The 27,861-nt window shown below is 45.2% G+C and overlaps 1 protein-coding gene across 1 annotated transcript in view; it reads left to right on the forward strand.

Annotated features, from left to right (window-relative positions):
- LOC138250008 (cohesin subunit SA-2-like) overlaps positions 1-27,861 on the forward strand; it is a 434,120-nt gene that overhangs the window by 86,818 nt on the left and 319,441 nt on the right. Inside the window, exon 3 of the mRNA XM_069204310.1 lies at positions 20,065-20,214. Coding sequence (XP_069060411.1) covers positions 20,065-20,214 — 150 coding nt within the window. The remainder of the gene's footprint in view (positions 1-20,064; positions 20,215-27,861) is intronic.

The raw sequence follows: 27,861 nt of genomic DNA on the forward strand, positions 1-27,861 counted from the left end.
TGATACCTATTTTTCACTGTTTATATTTCACCAAATGAATTTCTGTATACCGAGTATACAATAAAAACCCATTGCAAGGTGCAGCTCCTGTATTGGCTCTGGGTACCTTGGGTTCTTCATGAAAATAAAAGCCCAATATATATCCCCGCAACCAGAAGAGTCCAGCATACGTAACGGTATATTACATTTGAAAATCTGACATTGCAGGAAAAAGTTACAGAGTAAAACGTGGAGAAAAATGGCTTTTGTTTTAAACCTCAATTTCAATATGTTTTTCTTTCAGCTGTTATTTTCTGTAGGAAAACCTTGTAGGATCTACACAAATGACCCCTTGTTGAATTTGGAATTTTGTCTACTTCTCAGAAATGTTTAGCTGTCAGGGATCCAGCATTGGTTTTGCACGCATTTCTGTCATTAACTGGAAGTAGGCTAAAAGCACAAAAAATAGTAAAAATGGGGTATGTCCCAGTAAAATGCCAAAATTGTGTTGAAAAATTTGGTTTTCTGATTCAAGTCTGCCTGTTCCTGAAAGTTGGGAAGGGGAAGATGGTAATTTTTAGCACCTTTGTTGATGCCATTTTCAGTGAAACAAAACACAAGCCTTCTTTGCAGCCCTTTTTTCCCAGTTAAAAAAAATAAAATAAAATGTTGCTGTATTTTGGCTAATTTCGTGGTTTCCTCCATGGGAACCGACAAACTCTGGGTACCTCTAAAATTCTTAGGATGTTGGAAAAAAAGGACGCCAATTTGGCGTGGGTAGCTTATGTGGACAAAATGTTATGAGGGCCTAAGTGCGAACTGCCCCAAATAGCCAAAAAAAGGCCTGGTACCTGAGGGGGGAAAAGGCGTGGCAGCCAAGGGGTTAATAGACAAATTGTTGATTGAGTGGAAACCTCCCTCACAGCTTTCACAATCAGCCACTTTGTATTGACATTCTTGACCACCAAAACAAACCTCAAATCACTCCTGATCCCATTAATTGGCTCAATAAAATCATAACGCAAAATGTGCCATGGTTTACTAGGAACACAGATGTGTGCTATTAAAGATCGTATCCCTAATCTCAGCCTCTTCTCATGCACACCCTGCAATTCTGAACCCACACTGTGACTTGATCACCCATGCCAGGCCGCCATAGCTCTGATTTAAATATTCTTAGTTCTAGTCTGTCCTAAATGCCCTTCATGAGATGATCAAATTAATTAATTATGTAAACCCATAGGTGGAACACATCTTTCATCTCTTATTACCAACATCTCACTACTCACCATCATTTCATCCAAAACCTTAATATAAGGTCTCACTGAAGGTGAAACAGTACTCTCCTGTCTACTGCCCAGTAGAATAAAAGACTTCACCTCCTGTAACGCAGAGTCTACATCCATCTCTTTTTCCTACTCCTCGATTGTGACGGCACTAGCACCCCAAGGCACAGCATCATTCACCAATGCCACAGGGCCCTCACACTCCTTTGCAACCAAAGCTGAAACATTCACCAAACACCAATCAACTGGAAGATAAGAAAAACAATCCACTTGACAGTTTCTCCATCCTTGAATATGTTCAAGAACATAGCAATACTCTTGTAGAATAGCTGCTAAACTTACTAGTCTGGCTGACCCTCTTCCAGCACCACCAGAGATTAAGCTCCTTACTAAGAGTTTATAGTCCGTTCGTAGCACAAAATGTGTACCCCACAGATAAATTCTAAAATACTCTGCAGCCCTTCCAGCTGCCAGTGCCTCTTGTTTGATGACTGAAGTGTTCAGTTCAGAGTTGGTTACTGCTCTCATGGCAACAAATACTGTTCTTTCCATACGCCCATGAAATTGCAAGAGAATTGTACCAATCCGTCTGGCAATGGCATCAACAGTAAAGCACAGACTTTAGATAGGTACTGTATGTATTCAAGGGTGCCAAAATGCCTGCATCACAAATTTAACTTTTGAAATTCTCAAAACATTTTTGTTATTCTTCTCCCCACACAAAGTTACATTCTTTCCTCATTGAGGTTCTCATACATTCAGTTTTACCTGCAAATTTATCAAAAAATCAAAACTATTCAATGAGCCCCATAATGGACCGCAATTGATCTTTATCAGTGGGTGTAGCTGCCAGTTTTATCTCAGTTAACAAAGTTTGTTGTATTTGACACCCACCATCAATATGGTATAATCGAAATACTCAACATGTTCAGCATTGAATTTGCACCTTTCCTGCCTAAGAGTGAGTCTTGCCTTTTTTATTCTTTGCAAAGCTTGCCTTAGTATCAAGTTATGACGTTCTACTGTCTCTCCAAACACCAAGACATCATCCTGAAAATACAGAATGTTATTCATACCTTTAAAGGCTTCTGACATCATCCGCTGGAAAATGCTTGCCGCAGAGCACTAGCCAAGCTAGGACCAATTTTGGGGTATCACTCCTCATCAGCCAGGCTGCTAGCAAAATAATTGATGGACTAAACCCAGTTCTGTGACTGCGGGTGAATGTTTGATTTGTTCCGCATTCCATCCATCATTTGGTTTGTTTTGGCTTGTTTGCTTTTGTTGCCCTAAGTGCTCCAGATACGCCCAGACGTGGGTCCCGGGCTCACTGTGCCACTGGATTCAAGCTAGCCTGGCTGATGAGGGGTGATACCCCAAAAGGGGTACCAGGATGCTTGTTTCGGTCCAGGAAAGACCTGGCATGACAGTTCAGGCTGTACTGTTCCCATAGGGAACAGGGTCAAGACTGATATGCATATGGCTGGGTCCAAAATGGGGTGGTGTGGTGAGCAAAAGAATTAATGGACTAAGCCCTAATCTGTGACTGGGGTTAATGCTTGATTTGTTCCAAATTCCGTACCATCCTTTGGTTTGTTTGCTTTAGTCATTTAGACAAGACATTGTTACAAACGTATTACCTAAAACAAAGGTAATGTAGAGTCATAGAAGCACCAGGATATGCCACGCTATCAAGTATCGTTTGTAGGACAGCTCAGTTCAACACCAAGTGGGGCAGACCCAGGCTCGTCTGAAGTGTTTAAGTGCATTGGGACCTCTAGCCTTAGAGATAGCCAATTCAAATTCATATATCTGACAGAGAAGTGACCACCACTCCGATACCTTATGAGAAGAGGAACTTACCCGAGCCCTAGCTTTACATAGCCAAGTGCTAATAATTATGATCAACATCAGTTAGGTTTGCTTCTGGTTATAATCAATTTTGTAAGCCAGCTTAATCTCCCTAATAAATAGCTGAAATTCATGTCCAAGGCTGGATCTGGACAACTGAACCATCCCCGATCAAAAGGCCTACAGTGCGGGACAGCTGCAAGCATATTTACAATATCTGCCACAAACAATCGGCACTTAGAACAATGAGTCTTGTCAGAGCTATGGCTTGTAGCCCACTTAGAGATCATTTCAGGGATGAAATCAAGCAAACAGATAGTCTTAATGGACAGAGCAATTGATAATCTCTAAGGCACCTGTTATCTCTTCATGGAGAGTATCCAAGTTGAGCACCCTATTCCTTTTAGAGACCAGCATCGAACTGTCATCAATACTGTAAGCACCAAATATCAGACATAGGCCCTCATTCTGACCTTGGCGGTCGGCGGAGAGGCGGCGGTCGGACCGCGAACAGACCGGCGGTATTAAAAATGGCATTCTGACCGCGGCGGTCACCGCCGCGACCGACCGCCACTTCCCCACTCCGACAGCCACGGCGGTCATGACCGACGGGCTGGAGTCTGCGCACTCCGGTCCGGCGGTCGACCCAAGACCGCCAACGGTATCATGACCCTGCTTACCGCCGCGGTTTCTGGCGTTCGGGAACCGCCATGCGAACCATGGCGGTAGGCACTATCGGGGCCAGGGAATTCCTTCCCTGGCACTGATAGGGGTCTCCCCCACCCCCCACTGCCCCCCCGAGTCCTCCCCCCACACCCTCCACCCCCCTGCCACCCCCCAGAGGTGGTACGAACCCCCTCCCCACCCCCATCCCGACATGCACATACACGCACCCTGACATGCACACACCCCCAACATGCACATATACACACCCCCTACACACACACATACACAACGGGGACACATACCCGCACACATACATGCCGACATGCGCACCCGCCGAACTACACACATTGCCCATAGGCACAGCAGCACTCCCCGCCCGCATGCAAGCACTCACACACCCCCTCTACACACTCACACGCACACCCCCATGCACGCACACATCACACAACACCCCCCCACCCCCTCCCCTCACGGAGGATCAACTTACCTTGTGCGTTGGTCCTCCGGGAGGTGACAGGAGCCATGGGGAGGTGACCGCCAACAGAAGACCGCCAACAGAAGACCGCCACACAGAAATGTGGGTCGTAATTCTGTGGGCGGTGTTCTGCTGGCGTGGCGGTGGAGGTTGACCAGTCTCCACTTTCCCGCCGACCGCCAGTGTGGCTGCTGGCGGTTTTCCGGCGGAACGCTCCCAGCGGTCAGAATGCGCACAGCGGCATACCGGCGCGGTCGGCGGTCTTCACCGCGGCGGTAACTCGGCGGTCTTGCGAAAAGACTGCCAAGGTCAGAATGACCCCCATAGTGCTCTAATCAAAACCTTGCCAGGTGCTCAGTGTATATTTACACCCCCACAGAAAGAAATCACATAGCTGTAGGTACTAAAAAACTGATGGGGAGATCAAAAGAGGTCTGAAGGGAATAAAATTAAGAAAGCCCATCAATGTCAAACAGCTGCCCAGCAGTCTTCACCCCTAACCTTGCCCAGCCCTGAATCATGGAAAATAGAGGGCAATGCTGGATTGCCCCAGAGTACATATGTGTTCAAGGTAGGTAAGAAGTAGTTGGAGCATATTTCCCTCCAGATACGAATGATGTATTTAATAATTTTCAACCGGACCCACTTGTAGTAATAGGAATGAGAAACTCTACAGAATTTTTTTTACACTGGTCCCCAATGCAAGTTGATAGCCCAGAAAAGATGGTTCTGGGTCTTGGCCCGTAAGCAAATTCCTAATACTGCTTTCCAAGGCTGCCCAGAGATAGAGCTTAAACTCAGGTAATTGAAAGCCCCCCTGAATTGTATGGGAGTTTTGAAAAATGAATAGCTCGCCTGGCTCTCTTATAACCCCATATGAAGCTGCCAATAGCACCCTCGAGGCTTCTAAAAAAAGAACTTGGGGCCATATATAAGAACACATTTTCCCATAGACACAGAATGGGCAAAACTGCTTGATACATCTGGCCCTTGAGACCCAAAGCTATAAGAATTTTGATAAAACATACATGTTTATGATGTTGCAGTGACCCAGTATACTAATTGGGAGTCGATGCATAGGGGCAATTTGGCGATGACTGATTGCAAAAGAGTGTCATAATTTCAATTGGAAATATGATCCACTCTGCTGCCAAGCCTAACTCCTAGGTAGGTTGCAGGTGAAACTGTCCCCGGAATTGGGTTCTTTGGTTGCAAATAAAGTAACTCAAACAAAGAGAGGGAGGCTCCCCTACCAAAGGGGATGGAGCACCCTGATTAACAGGAGAATTAAAAATCCTCTTGGATTATCAAGCCACCCACTCATCCACTTCATCCAACAATCTTAATAACACACCAACTTCAATGGTTCTAGTAACACAACAATATAAAAGATAATATGCACGCAAATCCTATGTCAAATCACATCTACATTTATTCCATACTAAAGTTACAGGAATGGTTTGATAATAATAATTAAAACATACTAATAATCATATCATAAAAACCAACACCCACCCAAAATCCGGCGCAACATAAAATAAAATCGATAAAACAACAAAAACCTTTCACAATGTAAATTGTGTACACAGACAGCGAGAGAGACAGACATCCATATAAATGCACAGTTTTCAATTATACCAATCTGTTTGCTTAACCCAGATACATTGTATAACATATATTTAACATCCAATTGTACCTGGATACAAATTTATTTAAAACGAAGCCTCAATACGTTTCTTTAGAAAGACAATGATATTAGTAAGATTTCACAAGATTTCACAAGGCTCTCTGTCGATCTGGTCAACCAGGTGCATAAATTCCAGGAGGAGAATTTCGATGAATATTTTATAGAATTCAAGCAAGATGGGATCTTCCCTGGCTGCCTTCCCAGATGGTAGAGCTTTAATTGCAGCCTCGACCTAAGACACAGAAACTTCCTGCAGAGACGAGGCCTGGCCTTTGTCCAGACAAGGTAGACAGTCCTCCTGTAGCTATTCTGAGAGACCTCATACGCTAATTGGTTAAGGCTGGCTGTAAATATCCTTATAAAAGGCAGTACACTGTTCAGTGATAGCCTGAGGCCTAGAATGAGTATTTCCTCCATTGTCTATGATATTTGTATAATGTTCCTAGATTTTTTTCTCTGAAATCTGATTGGCTAACATTCAGCCAACATTCTCCCCATAATCGTATTGACAAGTTTTATTTTATGGTGGTTGGCAGCAATCCTCGCCCTGAATCCTAATAAGACACACCGGCTTGGAACTAGCTCGAGGTAGATAGCTGACTGCCCAGGGTTCGTAACTAAAATTGCTTGAGCATGCCGGTTCTCTAACTCCCTTATTTGTTGATGCTGCTTGATTACAACCTCCTACTCTGACTTATTATTATCAAGAATGAACTGTAGGGTGACTCCCTCCGTATAAATGCCTTCATGGAGTCCCACACAGCACGCAGAGGACCTGTTCCAGACTTTGAAATTCAAAATTCCCGAAGTAGCCCAGATAGGTAGGTTCGATAGGCAGGGTTGGAGAGAATATACAGAGGAACACTGGCTTCACTCCCTGCCGATGCTATTTAATGGAGTTGTAAGCAATACTGGTTTATGGTCTGAAGTGATTTTGGGCAGGCTTCCATTGCAGCACCTTGGATTAGCTGTGACACAACAAAAACATATCAGTTCTGGAATAGTGCTTGTGAGGGGAGGAAAAAAAGTGTACCCTGGCCTGAGAGAATAGAGAGCCCCCCCATACATCATTTAGACCATGCAGATGGGCTATTTCTAGAATAGATGCCCAGGCGGGCTTGAGTAAAGCGGTTAGTAGTATCTATCCCAAAATTCATTATACTGTTAAAATCACCCATTAATATTAGGTCCCCCTCCAACCAATCAAATACTGATCAAATATCCCTGGTTCATCTATATTTGGGCTGTAAGAGAACATATTTCTTACCCCTGGGATCGGAAGCAGTTTTAAGAACCTTATACTCTACATGCCTAATGAAATGTATAGATACCCCACAAATAGATAAAGACTGGCTAATGCCTATAATAGTTTTATAGCCAAGGTGTTTCAACAACAAACGGTCCTTATACACCAGGTGCACCTCCGTTAAATACAGCACATGTGGCTTATATAGTGCTATCTTCTCTCTCACATTCTAATACATTACCTTACACTTAGACATTGAAAGAAGTAATTAGTGCTAGTTGTGTCCATCCTATGTCTCAAACACTGGCAAGTGACATGATTAGATACCCACTCCAATAGAACTTTGTGATGTTTCTGATTCATTCCCCCCCCTCAGTTAACCCCACAACCCAGCAAACTCTACTCAGAATAAGGTACCTGAAAATTACAGTAAAGCTCCCACCCAGAGCACCCCCTGTATATGTGGAAACAATCATCCCACCCCCCTAGGCTGTCAGCTGGAGGGGCAGCACTTGTGAGATCCCTACCCTTGTGCCCTACCCACCAGACCCTTCCACCCGCAAAGCAAACAAAAGGATATAAGTCCAAAGAAAGAAGATAAGCAAAACCAAGGCATTAAACAAGAATTAGCAACAATAACAGTAGAACATTAGAAATTTAAATTAGGCAGGAGGAGTTGACCCCTGCCATTGGTTGAGAATCCGAGCTGTGTCTGACTCAGTATAGCATATCTGTATCCGACCATCCTTGATGATCTTAAGTCTAGCTGCTACTTGAAGAAAGACTTGTGCACCGACAGCTTTCAGTGGATCAATCAGCTGATGTAGCTTCCAATGCCTATCCATAGTTAGTTTACAGAAATCCGACCAAAGAAACAGCGACATTGAGTCAATAGTAATTGGTGCTGTAGGACAAACTTTCAGACAGATTGCCTGCCTAAGCAAGAAAATGCCCACAAATATCAAGATTGGATGTGGCTGCAGTTGACTCACTTTGGTTGGATTGAAGACAGTGGGAAGGTGGGTAGGTGGGAAGGTGGGTAGGTGGAAGACAGTGTGCACGTTGGATTTGAGAATCCATGTCCCAGTCTGCTGAGGCCAGGAAGGTTCTCATCAACAGCTTTATGATGCATTGCCGAGGGTCATCCCTTTCTCTTCCTTCAGGGATGCCTAAAACACTTAGATAATTGAGGCGTTGACGATTTTCTAGGTCCTCTATTTTAGATTGCACCAGAGCTAATAGGCTCTCATGACTTCTGATTGTCCTTGCGGAGGCTGTTCAAACCTCCTTTGTGCCTACGATCTGCTGTTGAAGCTTGACAACCTGTGTAGAGAGTGCTGTAATCTACCCTGTCACCTCGGTCAGAGGCTGTTGGACCTGCTGGTTATCAGCTTTAACTTAAGCATAGTGTTACAGTGCTTCCAACATTGGACCTGCATTAATTGTATGATCGTTGATAGTGATGGCTCGGGCATTGGAGAGGTAGCTGGAATAGCAGGTGTTGAGTAAGCAGTCTGAATACCGCCAGGGGTACCAACTGCTTTTTTCCCAGCATGGGAAGCATCAAGACAAAGGTGATTTTAAGTGTAACATGATTCATCAAGGGGTGGCTCAGACCATTGAATGTCTTCTTCTGAGAGAGCTTGGTTGATCCTGCAGCATGCTGTGGATGAGTTACTACCAGGAGCCACTGCCTTGTTACTCTGATTGTCAAGTAAAGTTTCTTGGATGTTGGTAGAATGACCAATCTGGTTCACATTGATCTGCTGAGATGCTATGGTCTTTCCCCTTTAGAGGTAACCCATTGCCAAAGAGGACTGTCTTTAAGGTTCCCTTTGATTTTTAGGACAGTCTGATTGGCATGCCGGGAATTACCTACGGTATCAAGCCCTTTTTTGCCTTCTGAGACGACTATTATTTCAGGGCTATCGCAGGGGGCCGCTGCCTGCAGGTGGGGCCCTTTGGGGGAGGGAGTGACAGCTGCTGCCCTCAACCTCCTTAACCCCCTCAACATCGGAAAACTCAACCTGTGCACGCTGCATCACATTATCAGCAGAAAAAGCAGTGGAGTTTGCATGACAGACAGTCAATAATTCAGCTATCAGTGAAACTGTGCCACATACCTCTACCACATAGATTCATACTATATTAGGTAGGCAGTCCAAGACACTCTTCCAAAGTGTCTAGTTTGAAAGTATCCAAACATACTTGGCTCCTCTTCCCTGCCCATACCAAAGATAACAGGAGTCGGTCTAATTTCTTAAACGTTTCTTGGTCAACGTGCAAAGTAATTTCTGCAAGACATATACACATTTGGCGAGGAAGATCATTTTGCTCACTGAAACACTTAAATCCCCAAGTCCCTGAATTTCCCAGTGCCACCCTAACTGCGGTCAGTCTGGTTGACAAATCTCTCTGGTTGACAATCTCCCAAGGGTAAAAAACACTGTTTTGCTTCTGTTTATCTGTAAACCCGATACTGGCCCAAATTCTTCTAACTCTCGAAATAGGATTGTTTTTGAGGCTCTTGGCCACCTGATGTATATTAATATATCATTGTCATACATGGAGCCTGCATGTCTTCTTGCTTCTACTCAAATTATCCATTCTGTCAGGGATTGCCTCAGTCACATCGCCAAGGGCTCCATAGCTAGGCCAAAGAAGAGAGGAGACAGCAGGATCCCTTCCTGGTCTCTCATGCCTCAGATACCATTCCTATAGACTTAGCCCTGTCCATGGATTCTTGAAAAGAAGCTGCATCCATCCCCTCAAGCCTGGTCCAAATCCCGGTCCATGGAGTGAAACACCCTCTCTGGATCAAGTGTAATGAGCATACATTCTACCTCCATCTGGGAAGCAGTGTCCAATTTGTGAGTGAGCCTTGTAAAGTTGCACTTCTTTGTGGCATAAAACTGCATTGATGATCATGGCCTAGAATGGTAACTATCCCATTAAGCCCAGGTGCCAACACCTTGCTAAGCCTTTTAACATCACTCTCATTGTTCATCAAGTGGTCCGACCGTGGCTCCCCTGCTGTCGTTGATTGCTCTGTTGACACACTGGGAATGCCATAGTCTCCTAGTGCCTTGTAGCCCTCTCTGTTGCACCATTTTGTTTTTGCCTGCTTTTTTCCTATTGTGTTGTTGTATTTTTCCCATGCTGTTGTACTGTTTTGCTGTATTTCCCCCACGCTGTCCATTGCTCCTGCCATTTTTCCCCACTGTGTGCCTCCTGCTGCCCACTAGCTATTCCCACCTCCCAGGACTACTTATGGAGGCAGAAGCGTGGCTCCTTTGAGAAGCCCATCGACCTCTAGTCAGTTCGCCGCTCTCTTGCTTCCGCTTATCGCTCTGTTGACACACTGGGACTGCCATTATCTCCTAGTGCCTTGTAAACTTCTCTTTTGCACAATATTGATTTTGCGTGATAGTCTCCTTACCATTGTATTGTTGTATTTCTCCCACACTGTTGTACTGTTATTTGTATTTCTCCCACTCTGTCCACCTCTCCCAACATTTTTCCAGCTCTGTGCCTCCTGCTAGCCCCTACCACCTCCCGGGACTAGGCTGCAGCGTGTACACATCACTGGTGCGCCAGAGGCGTTCCAAAGGCAAGCCCGTCTGCTCCCATCCATGCCTGGACCGCACCCAGCACCAGGACCCCTGGGCCAACCACCACCCAAAGATACACTGCAGCCGAGCTAAAAGCCCTGGACCCAGGACTCTCCAACAACAGCTGCTGCCGCACCTTCCCTCGACCTATGGCTGGACCTTTAACCTGCTGACATTACCTCTTCTCCTGCTGCACCGAAGATCCAGCATGGATGACAACCACCAGTACACCTACCTCGACCACCCCTGACCATCTCCACTGCCTCCTGCTCAACGCACGCTCTCTCTGTAAGCACGCCACTGAAATCTGGAACACCATCAACTCCCTCACCCCGACATCATTTTCCTAACCGGGGCATGGCTCATCCCCGCTTATGCACCTGTCATCACCACAGCCACGCCTCACACTATCAGATCACACACTAAGACCGCATCAACAAGCATGGAGGTGGAATCGTCATCATCCACAGGACCACCACTACCAACGTCGTCACCCCAGTCATGGAACACCTCAACTTCCAGCTCCGAACGGACAAGAAAACCACCATCAGAGGCACCCTTACCTACAGAACCCCAGGACCTCCCCCCAGAGCCTACAATGCAATTCCTGATTTCATCACTCTGATCGCCTTAGATTCCGAAAACTACATCTTCCTTGGCAACCTCAGTTTTCACCTCGATGACTCCAACAGCATCAACATCGCCAACCACTTTGAAAGCATGAACAACATCGCCACACCCAACTGGTCACCAACCCCACTAACATTGCAGGACACATACTCAACCCAGTTTTCCCAGGTAGTTTTAGAATAAAGTACAGCCCCGTCACCAAACTCACCTGCACTGACCACCCCATTGATTGTCCACTTCACATCTTGGGAGTTCCCGACATCCCACCATGTCACACCGCAACTGGAACAATGTCTCAGAGACCCAATGAATCGACGCCCTCAAAACCTCCCTACCGCACCCAACCTCGAACAGGCAGTCAAGAACTTCTCTGTTTGGATCACAGAAAGGGCCAACATAGTCACCCCCTGTGAGTCCACCAATTCTAAAAGGTCATCTAAGCAAGCCAGACGGACCTAAGAACCTTGAAATGCACCTCCAAATGACTTGAAAGGAAATGGTGCACCAGCAGGGAGCCCAGAGACCAAACTACATTCAAAACCACCCTCAACCATTACCACAAACTATTGAAAAAGACTAAAGAAGCGCCCTGGCTGGCCCCATCGAAGCAAGCTCCAACCACATCAAGGAGCTCTTCAATATCTGCATTCCGTCCATCGACTGTTCTTTTTGCATTTGTCGCCCGAAGTAGGAAGGGTACCCCGAAACCGGTCCCAGGATGCTTATTTTTGGTCCAGGGAAGACAGACCTGGGGGGTTATTACAACTTTGGAGGAGGTGTTAATCCGTCCCAAAAGTGACGGTAAAGTGACGGATATACCAACAGCCGTATTACGAGTCCATTATATCCAATGGAACTCGGAATACGGCTGGTGGTATATCCGTCACATTTGGGACGGATTAACACCTCCTCCAAAGTTGTAATAACCCCCCTGGTCTGGAAGTTTGGGCTGGACTGTTCCCATGGGGAACAGGGTCAAAACTGATTTGCATATGGATGGGTCCAAACTGGAATGGCATGGTGAGCAAAAAAACTGATGGATTAAACCCAGATCTGTGACTGGAGGTGAATGTTGATTTGTTCTGCATTCCGTCCATCAACTGTTCTTTTTGCGTTTGTCGCCCCAAGTGGGAAGGGTATGCCCAGACGTGGGTCCCGTGCTCACTATGCCACCAGGTTCAAGCTAGCCTGGCTGAAGAGGGGTGATACCAAAAAAACTGATGGATTAAACCTAGATCTGTGACTGGGGGTGAATGTTGATTTGTTCTGCATTCTGTCCATCAACTGTTCTTTTTGTCAATAGAAGACAAGCATTTGCAATACAGTGGGTTGCACATTTGCCCGAGTTAGAGCTCTTAAATTCCTAACTGGACTTTTCTTGCCACATAAATTGAAATGTAAAGTAAAACAGTTGACATAAGCAAGTCAATCCAAAGCGCCACGGCCGCCATGAGCATAAGCGCCAGGAGAGACATAAAAGGAAAAAGAAGTTCGCTCGCAGTCAAACATATCGGCAAAAGTGCAATTATGTATGTAACAAGGTCGGTCTCCAAGGCGATAACAAAGCTGCCTCAAAGAGGGACAAACTTGAAGCATTTACCAATGATAACAAAGGATTTTTGAAAGGCAAGTCCATGAACGACTGAAAGTGATGGGCGTGGCGAAAAGTCCACATAGATAACAACATGTCAGAAAAGCAGTGCTTGCACGCTGCTATGCTCAACCTGAAAACAGCCTATGCGAGTTGTGGTGGGGAGAGCTCTTCCTGTGAGAGGGTCAGCCAGGAGGACTAACAAAGGATCTTGTGGCAATGTGACATTGGTGATGTCGTTGATGTTCTGGAGAATCAGATCCCAAAAGGAGCGTTTACAGGGACAAGACCATGAAGTATGCAAGCAGTTACCCCGCTCCCCACACCCTTTTCAGCACTGGGCAGACCTCCCAAACATTCTATGGAGACGCACAAGAATCAGATACCATTGTGTAACCAATTTATGGGCATTTTCCCTTTGTTTAAGACATATTGATGTGCCTGACGCTCTTTGCTATATCAATCGCCATGCGTCCTCAGGGATTCCAGTTCCTAATTCCCTCTCCCACTGTGTTATGTAAGCATGTTTCTTAGCAGGCGTGAGAGCATGGATATAACAGTAAAGTAAGGAAATGCCTTTGCGTTGAGCATTAGAATGGAAAAGGGATTCTAAGTCGGATTCTTCCCTGTCCATCTCCATGTGGGCCTTTGGGAGACCTCCCAATGCAAACGTCGCAGGGAGTTATTTGTAAGAAGATTGCAACCTAGGGGCTTCGTTTCTGTCCCAGGCGTGTGAAGTAAAAAGTAAAAAAGAATCTGCAGATATTCTGGATCTTTGGAGACTACTCAGGATATAGCATACATTTGTCCAAATCTGTGGTCTTTCCGCTAGTGGGAGGTCCCACACGTCTCCCCTCACACTGTCAGGCAACAGTGATATCAGACATCTTTAAATATCTGGGGATCCGCATCACGAGGGACCCACAACTCTTTCTCAACAAAAATGTACTCCCACAGATAGACCACCTCCACACAGATGTAGCACATAGCTCACTGGAGGTCATTTCCCCTGTCACTGATGGGCAAAGCAGCTCTTTATAAAATGATGTCACCTCAGAACACACCATACTGGATTCCTCCGGTCCTTTTCCTGAGATTGATCAAAAGCTCCGTCTCCTCTAAAGGGATTATAAAGCACCACGTATTGCCCTATGCAAACTCCAGAGGGAGCTTTTTGATGAACACCTGGCGATCCCAGACGTTAGGTAAATTCTACTGGGCCTTGCAACTATTACAACTACCAGTCATATAAATGAGTGGGTCTTTGCGGACAACAAAGCACCAGCATACCTTGTAGACCAATCAGTGATGAGTAAGAGGGAATATATGATGGCCTTATACAGACGTTGGATTGAACATGAGCTACCCGCACACAGCAGGTCAGTGGTGAGGGCCTGAAAAGGGGCACATAAGGCACTGGAGTAGAAGGTTGCACTTACTGAAATGACGCTTCTCTGGGACAGTGATTTGCTGCAGAAGGTAGGCAGACTGACAGGATACTCCAGCTGGGTGTTGATCGGCATTGAGCGGCTGAGCGACATCTGGGGGGACCGGGCACTTGTGTCGTTTGAATATCTTGCTCAGGAATATGAACAGGCAGAGACTGAACAATGCAAATATCTCCAACGCGACCTTGCTCTGCACTGCCATATTGCATAGGGGAAGCAACTACCAACCACTAGAACACAGGCTACATAAAGAGCCCATACCAGACAACTGCATTTCAATAATCCACTGGAAGCTAATAAACAAAAACCCAGAATTCTTGGCCTCCCATAGAGAGGCGTGGTCCTGTGATCTGAAACGGTTAGTTGACAATGACTGGTTGGAAGCACTACAGAGTCCCCGAGAGACAGCTATCTGAGCAAGATTCTGTCTTATACAATTAAGATTCCTGCACATATCCTGCTACTCTAGGACCCTTCTATAGAAGATCAAAAAAGCAGATCCACCTCTGTGTCTCAGGAACTTTGGGCAAGAAGGTACCTTTATCCATATTCTATGTTCATGTCCAGCGATCTAATCCTGCCGGAGGGAGGTTACCGACAGGACCTCTCTGGTCCTGGAGTTCACGGTCCCGTGTCTGAAAAATGGGGGATGCACTTCCAAAATATTCCAAACTTTGGACTGCATTGGTGGTGGGGGGGCCAAACGCAACATTGCGTGGACATGGGGCAAGCCCACCCCTCCACTGTTAGAGTAGTGCGAATCGGACTTAGATTGGTGTCAAAGGGTAGAAAAGGTGGTATACCATAGTCGGGATTGCCCCAAGAAATGGGAAAAAAATCTGGGGACCGTAGGGCAGCTTCAGGGGAGGTGTGGACAGTGGGTCCTAACTATACACGTTATCATGCAACAGTGGAGTTACCATGTGTGTCATGTCCCAAATGGCATGTGGCCAGGCCGTAAAATCGCCACCTCTTTGAGGTCATTACATTTTGCAACGGGCGATAACTACTTTTAATGTTTCATTTATTCTCCATTATACTGCGATATGGATGTATGCATACTGTACCCTGAGCTTTGTTTGAATAAAAAGAGTTTTTAAAAATAAAGAAAATGCCTGCTGATGCCAACGCAGCAAACATGAACCATCTTTAGCAAAGTAAACCTTGGAGGGAACTTCCACATCTTGAAACTCTTTTTTTTAAAATATTTTTTTTCATAACATAAAACATACCATACTTAAATAGAACAGGAAATATGTGTCACACCTGTCCCCACTCTTTAGGATATATATCGAAACGTACATCATCATGGCTGCTATACAATACAGACAAATCATTATTTCATAGAAAATAACAGGGTTTCTCCTTCATCCCCTCCAATTCCAGATACACTCCTGCATCTCCCCTGAGTTTGACAATAAGTATGCAGTGAGAGGGCCCCAAATGTCTTTAGGTCTCAATGGCATCAGCTTATAACTCAAGTTGTGACCGACAATAAACCATGTCTGCCAGCCATTTTTGTTTGGTGGGCGTTGCTCTTTCCCCCCCAACAAAGGGCCACAGTCCTCTTTATCAGCAATAAGGCGACTGACACAGATTTACAGTTAATTGATTGTAAATCCCTGACCAGTCACAGTAAACATACTGCAGGGTCGCAGTCCATATGTTCCATCACCATGTCTGTCAAGGGATTGGTTACTTCGGTACAGTTGCTCCTAACGGATTTACAATGCCAGGCCAGATGCAGAAGACCAGCCTCTTCCACCCCATATCTCATACAACATGCATCCTCTCTCAGCTCAAATTTATATAATTTGACTGATGTATAATACATTTGGTGCAGGAATTTGAAGTGGATTATTCGTAGATTACAAGTTGATGTAAGGATATGTATTTGTGCACCACAAAATTTCCAGTCCGCACCCTCTATCTGCCGGTCAAATATCTCATTCCAGCCTTCCGGCGCCCTGTCAGGAGTTTCTAGTCCATAAGTTTGCAGCGCAGTGTACAATTTCTTGATCAAATGTCTATGTGTGATGCTGGTAAGTAATACATGCAATGCTGTGAGAGTAAGGAGTTAGTCCGGAGAGCAAGGATAGAGATCACGTAGGGTAGCCCGGATATGGTGATATGTAAACGTCAGTAAGGGTGTGTGTTGTTGAGTACCAGAGACAGGGATATAAAAGTGCCATTTGTGTATACATCTTCCATTGTTTTGAGGCCTGCATGGGTAAGTATTTGCAGCGCAACCTCTTCCTGAGAGACTGATATTGTAGGATGGCCGCACAGTGGCAAGGCGGGTATATATAACAGTAACCTCCCAGGATGTCTCCCCAAATCCCGCCAGGCCGTTAAGGTGAAATGCAGTGTATTAATCTCAGCACGAGTTACCACCTCACATTTATGAGGAAGGAGAACAGAGAGTGATGCAAGGGAAGCATCATCATGCTCTATTGCTATTTGTGGTTTACAGGCATGTGGTGTGTACCAGTAATGTGCCAAGTGAGCCTGTGAACAAAGGTAATATAGATGGAAGTCGGGCGCGTTGAACCCACCGCTATTGTATGGTAAGGTAAGTATTTTCCAGCTAATTCTTGTTTGTTTCCCTGCCCGTGCCAGCAAGATCAGATGTGTCCTGAGCGTCCTAAAGAAGTGTAGGTAGCGTAAGGGGTATATTGACAAAGTGGTATAGAAATTTGGTCAAAATCACCATTTTAATGACTGCTGGTCTATCCGCCGTGGACAATGGCAGTCTCGACCATCGAACCACCTAGTCCTCTAGCTTGGACATCACCCTCCCATAGTTTTAGCAAATTACTAGATCTAGTTCTCTGTTCACTCAAACCCCCAAGTATTTTACTGGACCTGTATCCAGACCAGAGGAAATTCAAGTGGGCACTCCAAAGTATTGGGCATGAGGTGAAACACAAGTTTGTCTAGTTAATGCACAGGCCTGACTAGCATTCAAAGCAGATACATTCCCGATCACTGGGGAGAGATTGGGGGGTCGCTAATAGATAGCAATATATCATCCGCATATAGAGATATACTTACGGGACGAAGTTGGAACTGTAAGGTCAATGAAGCATGTCTCTGTCGAGTTATACAGGCCAACGGTTCCAGTACTATTGCAAATAACAATGGTGGCAGGGGGCAACGCTGCTGCATGCCTCTGCATATAGTAAACCCTTCAGACGTTGGTTTGTTAATTCTCACTCATGCTACCAGATCAGTATATAATTGGCGGATCCAGCGGAGAAGTGATTCAGGCATGCCCATTCGGGATAGAATTGTGAACATGCATATTCATGCAGTGGAGTCAGATACCTTAGCGGCGTCCAAGAGGGCTGCCGCCGCTTGCATTGATGGTTTCAGTTGGTACAATAGGGCAAAAATAGTGTGTAGTGGTGGATCTAACCGGTATAAAACCAGATTGATCAGGCAAAACCAACTTGGGGAATTAAGGCTGAAGCCTCGTGGTGAGAACCTTAGCCAATATTTTTGTTTCAGTATTAATTAGGGCGAGCGGTCTATAGGATTCACACTGGTCTGGAGTTTTTATCTGGTAAAGGTAAACTTTTAGGGCCTCCAGCCGAGTGGGGGTAGCACCTTCTTCTAGTATGCCTCTTCATACACTGCATGGAGATGAAGGGTTAGAAGATCCACAAATTCCTTATAGAACTCACCAGTTAGGATGTTGAGTCCAGGGCCCTTACCATTCGGGAGTGCACGGGTAGCATCTTTCACCTCTTCTAACAATGTAGGTTGTGTTTAAAATGTGCGCTGCCCTAGGGAGAGCCATGCAAAGGATTCGTAATATTAAGCACATCCCCGGTAGCAGTCCTGCAAGGCCCATATAGTTCAGAGTAAAAGTGTTTAAACACATCAGGGATGGAGGCATATCATAATGCACTGTAGCCTCCGTAGTTAAAATTTGAATTATGCATTCCTGGCCCCCTGGTGACCTTAGCTTTTCAGCCAGACTGCGTCCCGGTCGTCCACCCCTCTCCGTACGCACGGGCTGCGTGGTGTTTGGATAAAAACTGTATTCCCAAGGCCCAACAAGGAGCAACGCCTGATGATGAAGCATGGCACCAATTTGGTGCATGAGGGCACTTGATTATACTAAGCAAATGCTTTAGGTGACATGAGCAGTCTCAATGAATACTTTTTGAGATAGATCATACATTAGAACAGTGTACTTGATTAATTTGTATGATGATGCAATTTGAGTTATCATCACTGATGTTTCCTACTTGTTTGATTTTTTTTTTTTTTTCCAATATCCCATCATTGCCTGCACCACCTTCTTCTTCACCGTTTCCCACTGTACTTACAGGGTATTTAGTATATCTCTTGTCCTTTCCCATCTTGCCCCGACATACCTGGGCAAAATGTCCTTTTGTTTTACACTTATGATGCACTTGACCGAAAGCAGGACAAGTGTCAAATGTAGCAAAATGACCACTAAACCCATACTTAAAGCAAACCTATGTAGATTTGTCACCCCCTTAGAAGAATTAAACGTTCTGTCAGTCTCATCCCTCTTTTATTTCTGGGGTCTTTTTTGCATGACTTAAGTTTTCTTCCTCACTGCCATCTCCTTCAGGCCCTCATCTGTATTCTCAGCTCTTTTCACAATCTCCACCGCCTTGAGCAAAGTTAAGTCTTATGTATTTAACAATTTTTCCTGTACGTTCCTGTTGCTAACTGTCAATTCAGGTTGATCCCTCAGCATCTCACCCAAAAAGTTCTTATAATTGCATGTTGCTGCAAGGGATCTTAAACTAGCCACATTGCTCTCCACAGACTCTCTAGACATGTGACCACTTTTTAAAAACGTAAATCTTTCCACCAATTTGTTTTTCTTTTTGCTACCATTCAGCCAATTGCCTAAAAGCAGTGTCATATTCGTCCATTTCCTCCTCACTATCACCCTCTACCTCGGGAACAGGTGGAAGATGTTTCAATACTATTCATCCTTCAGCACCTAAGAAATCCTTGAACAAAGCTAATTTCCTTGCTGCTGTAAAAATGTCACCCCCAGTAGCTTGCACATAGGCTTCAAAGCCTTTCCTCCAGTCTGGCTATGGTACTATCGGTTCACCAGGGGCGTTCAAAAACGTAGGGGGAGCTGACAAACCCTTTTTTCACCAAACAAATCTCATTTTTTTCTTGGCCCAGATCCCCAAATCAGCAAGGAATCACTAAAACTTGTCGCTGGAGTCACAAACAACACAAATTTAATAAATCCCTACCGTGGAACTGGCAACGAACAACTCATTAGAGTTGTTAAAAAGTGTCAGATTACACACCTCTATTCCCTTTGTGAGCTCCACTACGATCCACAATGTTCACCCTCTTTTCCTTGCCTGACTCCCACCCTCTCAACTTCCTCACCATGTAGATCTTACCTGTCTGAACAGGTCCACTGAGGGAGAATTGGTTTATAGCATTCTGTACTGATCAGTTCCGATAGGCCCACCTGTGACTTCACATATGATATTAGAATATCCTGCCTTGTATTTGGCATTTAAATGTTGTTTTGCTAAACCACCCAAACCTTACTGTCCTTATATGCATATTGATTTTAGAAAGGCAAAAGAAAGACCAGAGAACAGTCTGAGAACATCACCCGAAGAAACTCCTCAGGACAAGAATCCGCAATTAAACTACAGAATGGAGACCTGGTTGAAACAGTTACCCTGTATGAGGTTGTTAGCATGGGCAAGAGAGCCATACAGGTGGGTAAATACAAGTAAACCACATTCTTCTAGTCATCACATGCTTATTGTACACTATTTCTTACGAAAACCTACAAAACAACAGGCTTTCGTTTTCAGTTTTTCTGATAGACCTATGTTTTACACTGTTCGTTAAATGATTGTTGTATTGACCGGTTATTTCTAAACTCCAGAACTGTATATTCATAAACATTTTATAAATGTGAAATTAAAAGATTTGTGCGTATGTAAAATATTGGGTAAGGGCACCTCCACTCTGAAGATCTGATGATAGACATGGGAGGGCTGATGTGGTGGGTAGTGTTTTTCAGGAAAGCCTTCGAAAAGGGAAATGGTGGGGGAGAGGAGCAGTAGCGTAACAACATTTAGTGAATGCATTTGAGATGTCACCTAAGCAAGCTACATCATGAGTATTCCAAGGCTCCGACTGAGCTAGGACCCCCTAAAGATTTGGGCTGTTGTGCTGGTAGGCGAAGGTGCCCTTTTCTGGGCGAATGAATAGTGGTTTGGTATTCTGCGCTGGGGAGTAGATGTGGTTGAGTGAGTGTAAATGGTCTGAAGCTGTGAGATGTACCATGCCTCTCCTGGGATGCTTAAGAACACATTTGAGTTTCAGTAGATAATGGCTAACCCAAATGGCATGTGGATGATGATCTTGTTGCTACACCTGAGCACAGGAAGGTGCTGGATTTGAAATTAAGCAAAAAGAGGAGGTACAAATCCAGTGAAGATTAAAATTATGCATCATTGAGCCAGAGGGGTTCTAGTAGGTCACTTGGTTACTCGGAATCACCTGAACAGTTTTCTCTTGGATGTTGTGTGTTATCAACAAAATTGTCAACAAAATGTATATGGTTTATTTTCGTAAGAAAGATGAAATACTTGAATCTGTAAGTCAAGAAAGCCATTGCAGCATCTTCCGTGTGAAGAGCCCAATAGCACAAATGGTTTTATTAATATTAAATGTGACGTAACCTCGAAACGAGCTAGAATAAAATACAGTATTTTTCATTTTTTTCTGCCCTATTACTCTTTTTTCGAGGACGTACTCTCTGTACTTCCCTCTTCATCACCCATCGGAAATACTCGACTTCATCCATTTTTTTGGTTTAGGGATAGGTAACGAGCTTTTTCCATACTCCCTTGTTGAGTTCTCCCTCTCACAACCGCAGATTCATTCCCCACTTCATATCCCTCTGTACACCTTCGTTTTCATCTTAGGATAATTAAATGTTTAGTAAAAAAAAAAATGCATTTCTTATTCTTGAGTTACTGTTACAACATAGTATGCCATTGAATTGTGGCACCTGAGGACCCACCCCTACAAAAGTAAATGCAGCATCAACGCCTCCCAAGCGCCTTGTCAGCAAATGGGAACAGTTGCAAATCATGAGGTATGGCGACGCAGACATGCAGTCTCAGTCTCATAGATGCAACTCACAGCTTACTTTTTGGCACCTCCGAGGGTAGGGGAAGCACCCAAAGAACAACACTCCTGGACCACACCAAGTGCGAATTCATATTGAGATAGAGTCAGAAAGGATAAGATAAATTATCATGACCACAGACAAAGCTACTGTGTACACAGTGCTTGAAAGCAACTGGTTCCCGCTAGAAAGTCACTGGCGACAAAATCATTGTGTTCCAACCATCTATTGCCAACGCAATTCTGCAAGACAGATGCACTCCCACAAGCCATGCAATAGGAGATACTGTGAGCACACAAGGACTTCTTTAACAGTCAAGGTTTCCCACAACCACAGCGGCTACTGATAGTATCACATAACCATCAGGAATCCTCATGTAGTGCCTTGTCTACTCCAACACGAAATTCACACCGTCTGCCGTATCCTTTTAAAATGTGGTTAACTTAGGCTCCTCAAGCATCAGAATGTTTTGCAGACACGCAGGCCAATGCATTTACCTTGGGCCTCAGTCGACTCTCACCAAGAATGCAAACACCAAGCTAGAAGAACCCTATCTTCCTAGACGAATCAGTCACACAACCAAATCCCACACTGCCCTTCTGCACCTCTCTATACACTCATGTATCTAAGGTGCTGTGATTGGTCCGCCTTTTGTCCTTGCTTTGTAGCTACCCTGGGTGTTGGTTAGCGCAGAGCATTTCAGTGCGGGCTGCTGAGAGATCTTGCAAAATACCCACTGCCGAAAAGTAAAATGGGATTTTCAACCAACCAAAATGATGGCTTCTGATTTTCAAACGAAACCTGTGCAAAAGTCAAGGTTGAATTGTTTAGTTCAAAGCAGCCAATTACAAACACAGATGCCAGTGTTTCAACAAGTGAGCTACTGGTACGGGGTGTGGGGTTGGCATCCGAAGTAGGATCACTGGGGGTACCAAGCTTAATGGGCTTACATATCGTAAATGGATGGCCCAATGAACACAGAAACAAGCCATGTCCAAATCTGACTTCTTAGGAATAGTCCAGTCTGAACTTTTAGGTAAGAAGCCTTCTAGAGGGGAACACCTGTGGACCGGCAGTTTTGGCCTTGTTGGGCCTTGTAAATGAGGTGTAGTTTGAGTTAGATGGCACAGTCATCATGGTACATTTTGTCTGGTGATAGTCATGTCATGGCTGGTCTCTTTCTTGTGTGCATAGTTGGGCAAAAGAGCAATTAACTACAATGCAGCCAGAATATTTACCAATGGCTGAGATTAATTTTAGCATCCCAAGTAACTTCTGGCCTCCACAAGAATTTGTTCTGTGAGAACATAAAGGATACATTTAGTAGAGTTCTATGAATGTGTATCATGATATAATGTAGATGAGGCTTCTCCAGCGAGTATCTCATGAGCTACTGGTAGCTCTCCAGCTACCTGGAATTAGTTCTGCTGCGGGCAGCCCAGCCTACTAAATTAGAAGTTTTTGTTTGATTGAATTAATAGATGTATACCAAAATTGAAAGGTGTGTCTTTACAATAAAAATATGTGCGTTTTCAGAATTCATAACCTGATGTTTGGAGGACAATGGATTTCCAAAATATATTTAAAGCTCATATTTGAGCGATAATTTGTGTAAGATTATTATTATGACCCCCGTAACAAAACATATCCTCTTCTCCGAAGCCAAATTATTTTTTAAGCTGATCTCACCATTTTGAAGAAGGTGGTTACCAGTATACATCGGCTTTGTGGAAGGTATGGTTATCAACACTAGGATAAGTGGATGAGGGGAGTAAGGCAGTGAAGTGTGAGGGATACAAGGTAAGACTCGTTTTTGGTTTAAAGCAAACAATGTTATTGACTTACCAATATCATATACAGGTCAGACATTCATCATATTTATAAATCTGGCAGCCATGCTTATTCATGTGTCGGCATACTAATAGTACGATTTTTTTAAAGCTTTTACAAAGATAATGAAAAAGAAGAAACAAAACTGGCCATCTCATCCCCTTTGCACCTCCCCCTGTATAGCGTTTAGTATCTCGAATCAAACATTAGTGTCAGTGTTAAATGCATAAGTCATTATAGCATGGTCAGTGTTGAGGGAACATTGCTTTTACTTAGGAAAGGTTGTTAGCAGCCATTTCCCTTTGCACATTTGGCTTTAGTAGCAGGGATTCTAAAATAAGTTTAATACTTTAAGGAATGGTGGGTATGCCCACAAATTGGGACCATCTGTTAAGTAGTTAGGCAGAGATTTCCAAAGTGTTCTGAAATCTGTAGTGTTGTCCTCATACGGCAGGCCAGGTTTTCCATTGGCAAAAGGTGCCACAGTTAAGAGTGCCAGTGAGTCATCTCTGAAGCCTTTGTCTTTTTCCAGGCAGGTGCGAGGGATGTTTTTACGGCTCTCAGACAGTTTCAGGTAATCAATTTGTCACCTCTTGACTGATATTGTAAATCAGTTGGTCCTATCCTATAAAAAACATTCAGGAAGGGGATATCCCAAAATAGTGTAAATCCTGGCTAATCCCTCTTGTCAATAGAGCTGTATCATGGGCCATAACCACCATATCTGGGAGAGATCACCAACCAAGCATTTATGTAGTGTACCTAGGTGCATATACCAGTTATATAACCACTTATAGTGGGCCTCTTTTCCTAGGACACTATGGGAATGTTTATTCAGGTCACTCCACTGGTGTGTCTATTGGCGCTCTTTGTGTGTGTATGATCAGCAACATGGCTTCCTCTCTAGGTATATGGGTGGGATGGTGGTGGCATCTTGTAGAAAGGTAGTTGATATAGGGTGGATATGACTCCTCTTGGGTTGATGGTCAGTTTAACAAAGCACTGTATTGGGGATAGGTCTGGTGTGGCTGCTTTTTTCACAGAGGGGCGTGTGACCCAGTGTTGAAGTTGTACATAGCTCAGTCTTTGAGATTTATTTAGTTTGAATTATCAGTTGCTGTCATTAAAATATTTAAGTGTCCTTGTTGTACATGTCCCTCACTACAAACAATCATCTCTTTTAAAAGTTACAAATGTCCCTGGAATGAGTGGAGGTGTAAAGGCAGGGTCAAAATGAGTATGTAGGAGGCTGGACTGGCTTGTAGTGAGTACCAAGGGGTACTTGCACCTTGCACCAGGCCCAGTTATCCCTTATTAGTGTATAGGGTGTCTAGCAGCTTAGGCTGATAGATAATGGTAGCTTAGCAAAGCAGCTCAGGCTGAACTAGGAGACGTGTGAAGCTACTACAGTACCACTTAGTGTCATATGCACAATATCATAAGAAAACACAATACACAGTTATACTAAAAATAAAGGTACTTTATTTTTATGACAATATGCCAAAGTATCTTAGAGTGTACCCTCAGTGAGAGGATAGGAAATATACACAAGATATATATACACAATAGCAAAAATATGCAGTATAGTCTTAGAAAACAGTGCAAACAATGTATAGTTACAATAGGATGCAATGGGGAAACATAGGGATAGGGGCAACACAAACCATATACTCCAGAAGTGGAATGCGAACCACGAATGGACCCCAAACCTATGTGACCTTGTAGAGGGTCGCTGGGACTATTAGAAAATAGTGAGAGTTAGCAAAATAACCCTCCCCAAGACCCTGAAAAGTGAGTGCAAAGTGCACTAAAGTTCCCCTAAGGACAAAATAGTCGTGTTAGAGGGAGAATGCAAGGAAAACACAAATCAGCAATGCAACAACGATGGATTCCTGTCTGAAGGTACCTGTGGAACAAGGGGACCAAGTCCAAAAGTCACAAGCAGCTCGGAGATGGGCAGATGCCCAAGAAATGCCAGCGGTTGGTGCAAAGAAGCTCTTACTAGGCTGAAGAACTGTGAATACTGCAGGAACGACAAGGGCTAGAGACTTCCCCTTTGGAGGATGGATCCCCCACGCCTTGGAGAGTCGTGCAGAAGTGTTTTCCCGCCGGATGGACGCCAACAAGCCTTGCTACACGCAAATCGTGCGTTTGGCGTTTTTGGACGCTGCTGGGGCCCAGGAGGGACCAGGAGGTCGCAAATTGGACCTGCAGAGAGAGGGGACGTCGAGCAAGACAAGGAGCCCTCACTGAAGCAGGTAGCACCCGGAGAAGTGCCAGAAACAGGCACTACGAGGATGCGTGAAACGGTGCTCGCCGAAGTTGCACAAAGGAGTCCCACGTCGCCGGAGACCAACTTAGAAAGTCGTGCAATGCAGGTTAGAGTGCCGTGGACCCAGGCTTGGCTGTGCACGAAGGATTTCCGCCGGAAGTGCACAGGGGCCGGAGAAGCTTGCAAAGTCGCGGTTCCCAGCAATGCAGCCCAGCGAGGTGAGGCAAGGACTTACCTCCACCAAACTTGGGCTGAAGAGTCACTGGACTGTGGGGGTCACTTGGACGGTGTCGCTGGATTCGAGGGACCTCGCTCGTCGTGCTGAGAGGAGACCCAAGGGACCGGAGATGCAGCTTTTTGGTGCCTGCGGTTGCAGGGGGAAGATTCCGTCGACCCACGGGAGATTTCTTCGGATCTTCTGGTGCAGAGAGGAGGCAGACTACCCCCACAGCATGCACAAGCAGGAAAACAGTCGAGAAGGCGGCAGGATCAGCGTTACAGAGTTGCAGTAGTCGTCTTTGCTACTATGTTGCAGGTTTGCAGGCTTCCAGCGCGGTCAGCGGTCGATTCCTTATCAGAAGGTGAAGAGGGAGATGCAGAGGAACTCGGCTGAGCTCATGCATTCGTTATCTAAAGTTTCCCCAGAGACAGAGACCCTAAATAGCCAGAAAAGAGGGTTTGGCTACCTAGGAGAGAGGAAAGGCTACTAACACCTGAAGGAGCCTATCAGCAGGAGTCTCTGACGTCACCTGGTGGCACTGGCCACTCAGAGCAGTCCAGTGTGCCAGCAGCACCTCTGTTTCCAAGATGGCAGAGGTCTGGAGCACACTGGAGGAGCTCTGGACACCTCCCAGGGGAGGTGCAGGTCAGGGGAGTGGTCACTCCCCTTTCCTTTGTCCAGTTTCGCGCCAGAGCAGGGGCTAAGGGGTCCCTGAACCGGTGTAGACTGGCTTATGCAGAATTGGGCACCTCTGTGCCCAACAAAGCATTTCCAGAGGCTGGGGGAGGCTACTCCTCCCCTGCCTTCACACCATTTTCCAAAGGGAGAGGGTGTCACACCCTCTCTCAGAGGAAGTTCTTTGTTCTGCCATCCTGGGCCAGGCCTGGCTGGACCCCAGGAGGGCAGATGCCTGTCTGAGGGGTTGGCAGCAGCAGCAGCTGCAGTGAAACCCCAGGAAGGGCAGTTTGGCAGTACCAGGGTCTGTGCTACAGACCACTGGGATCATGGAATTGTACCAATAATGCCAGGATGGCATAGAGGGGGCAATTCCATGATCATAGACATGTTACATGGCCATATTCGGAGTTACCATGGTGAAGCTACATATAGGTAGTGACCTATATGTAGTGCACGCGTGTAATGGTGTCCCCGCACTCACAAAGTTCAGGGAATTGGCTCTGAACAATGTGGGGGCACCTTGGCTAGTGCCAGGGTGCCCTCACACTAAGTAACTTTGCACCTAACCTTTACCAGCTAAAGATTAGACATATAGGTGACTTATAAGTTACTTAAGTGCAGTGTAAAATGGCTGTGAAATAACGTGGACGTTATTTCACTCAGGCTGCAGTGGCAGGCCTGTGTAAGAATTTTCAGAGCTCCCTATGGGTGGCAAAAGAAATGCTGCAGCCCATAGGGATCTCCTGGAACCCCAATACCCTGGGTACCTCAGTACCATATACTAGGGAATTATAAGGGTGTTCCAGTAAGCCAATGTAAATTGGTAAAATTGGTCACTAGCCTGTTAGTGACAATTTGAAAGTAATGAGAGAGCATAACCACTGAGGTTCTGGTTAGCAGAGCCTCAGTGAGACAGTTAGGCACCACACAGGGAACATATACATGCACACCTATGAGCACTGGGGCCCTGTGTGACAGGGTCCCAGTGACACATACATATAGGCCACAAACCTATGAGCACTGGGGTCCTGACCAGCAGGGTCCCAGTGACACATAACAAACATACTGAAAACATAGTGTTTTCACTATGAGCACTGGGGCCTAGCCATCAGGATCCCAGTGAGACAGTGAAAACAGTGACAAACATCCTGACATACACTCACAAACAGGCCAAAAGTGGGGGAAACAAGGCTAGAAAGAGGCTACTTTCTCACACAACC

Source organism: Pleurodeles waltl, chromosome 8 (genome assembly GCF_031143425.1).
Source record: "Pleurodeles waltl isolate 20211129_DDA chromosome 8, aPleWal1.hap1.20221129, whole genome shotgun sequence".
Taxonomy (NCBI): domain Eukaryota; kingdom Metazoa; phylum Chordata; class Amphibia; order Caudata; family Salamandridae; genus Pleurodeles; species Pleurodeles waltl.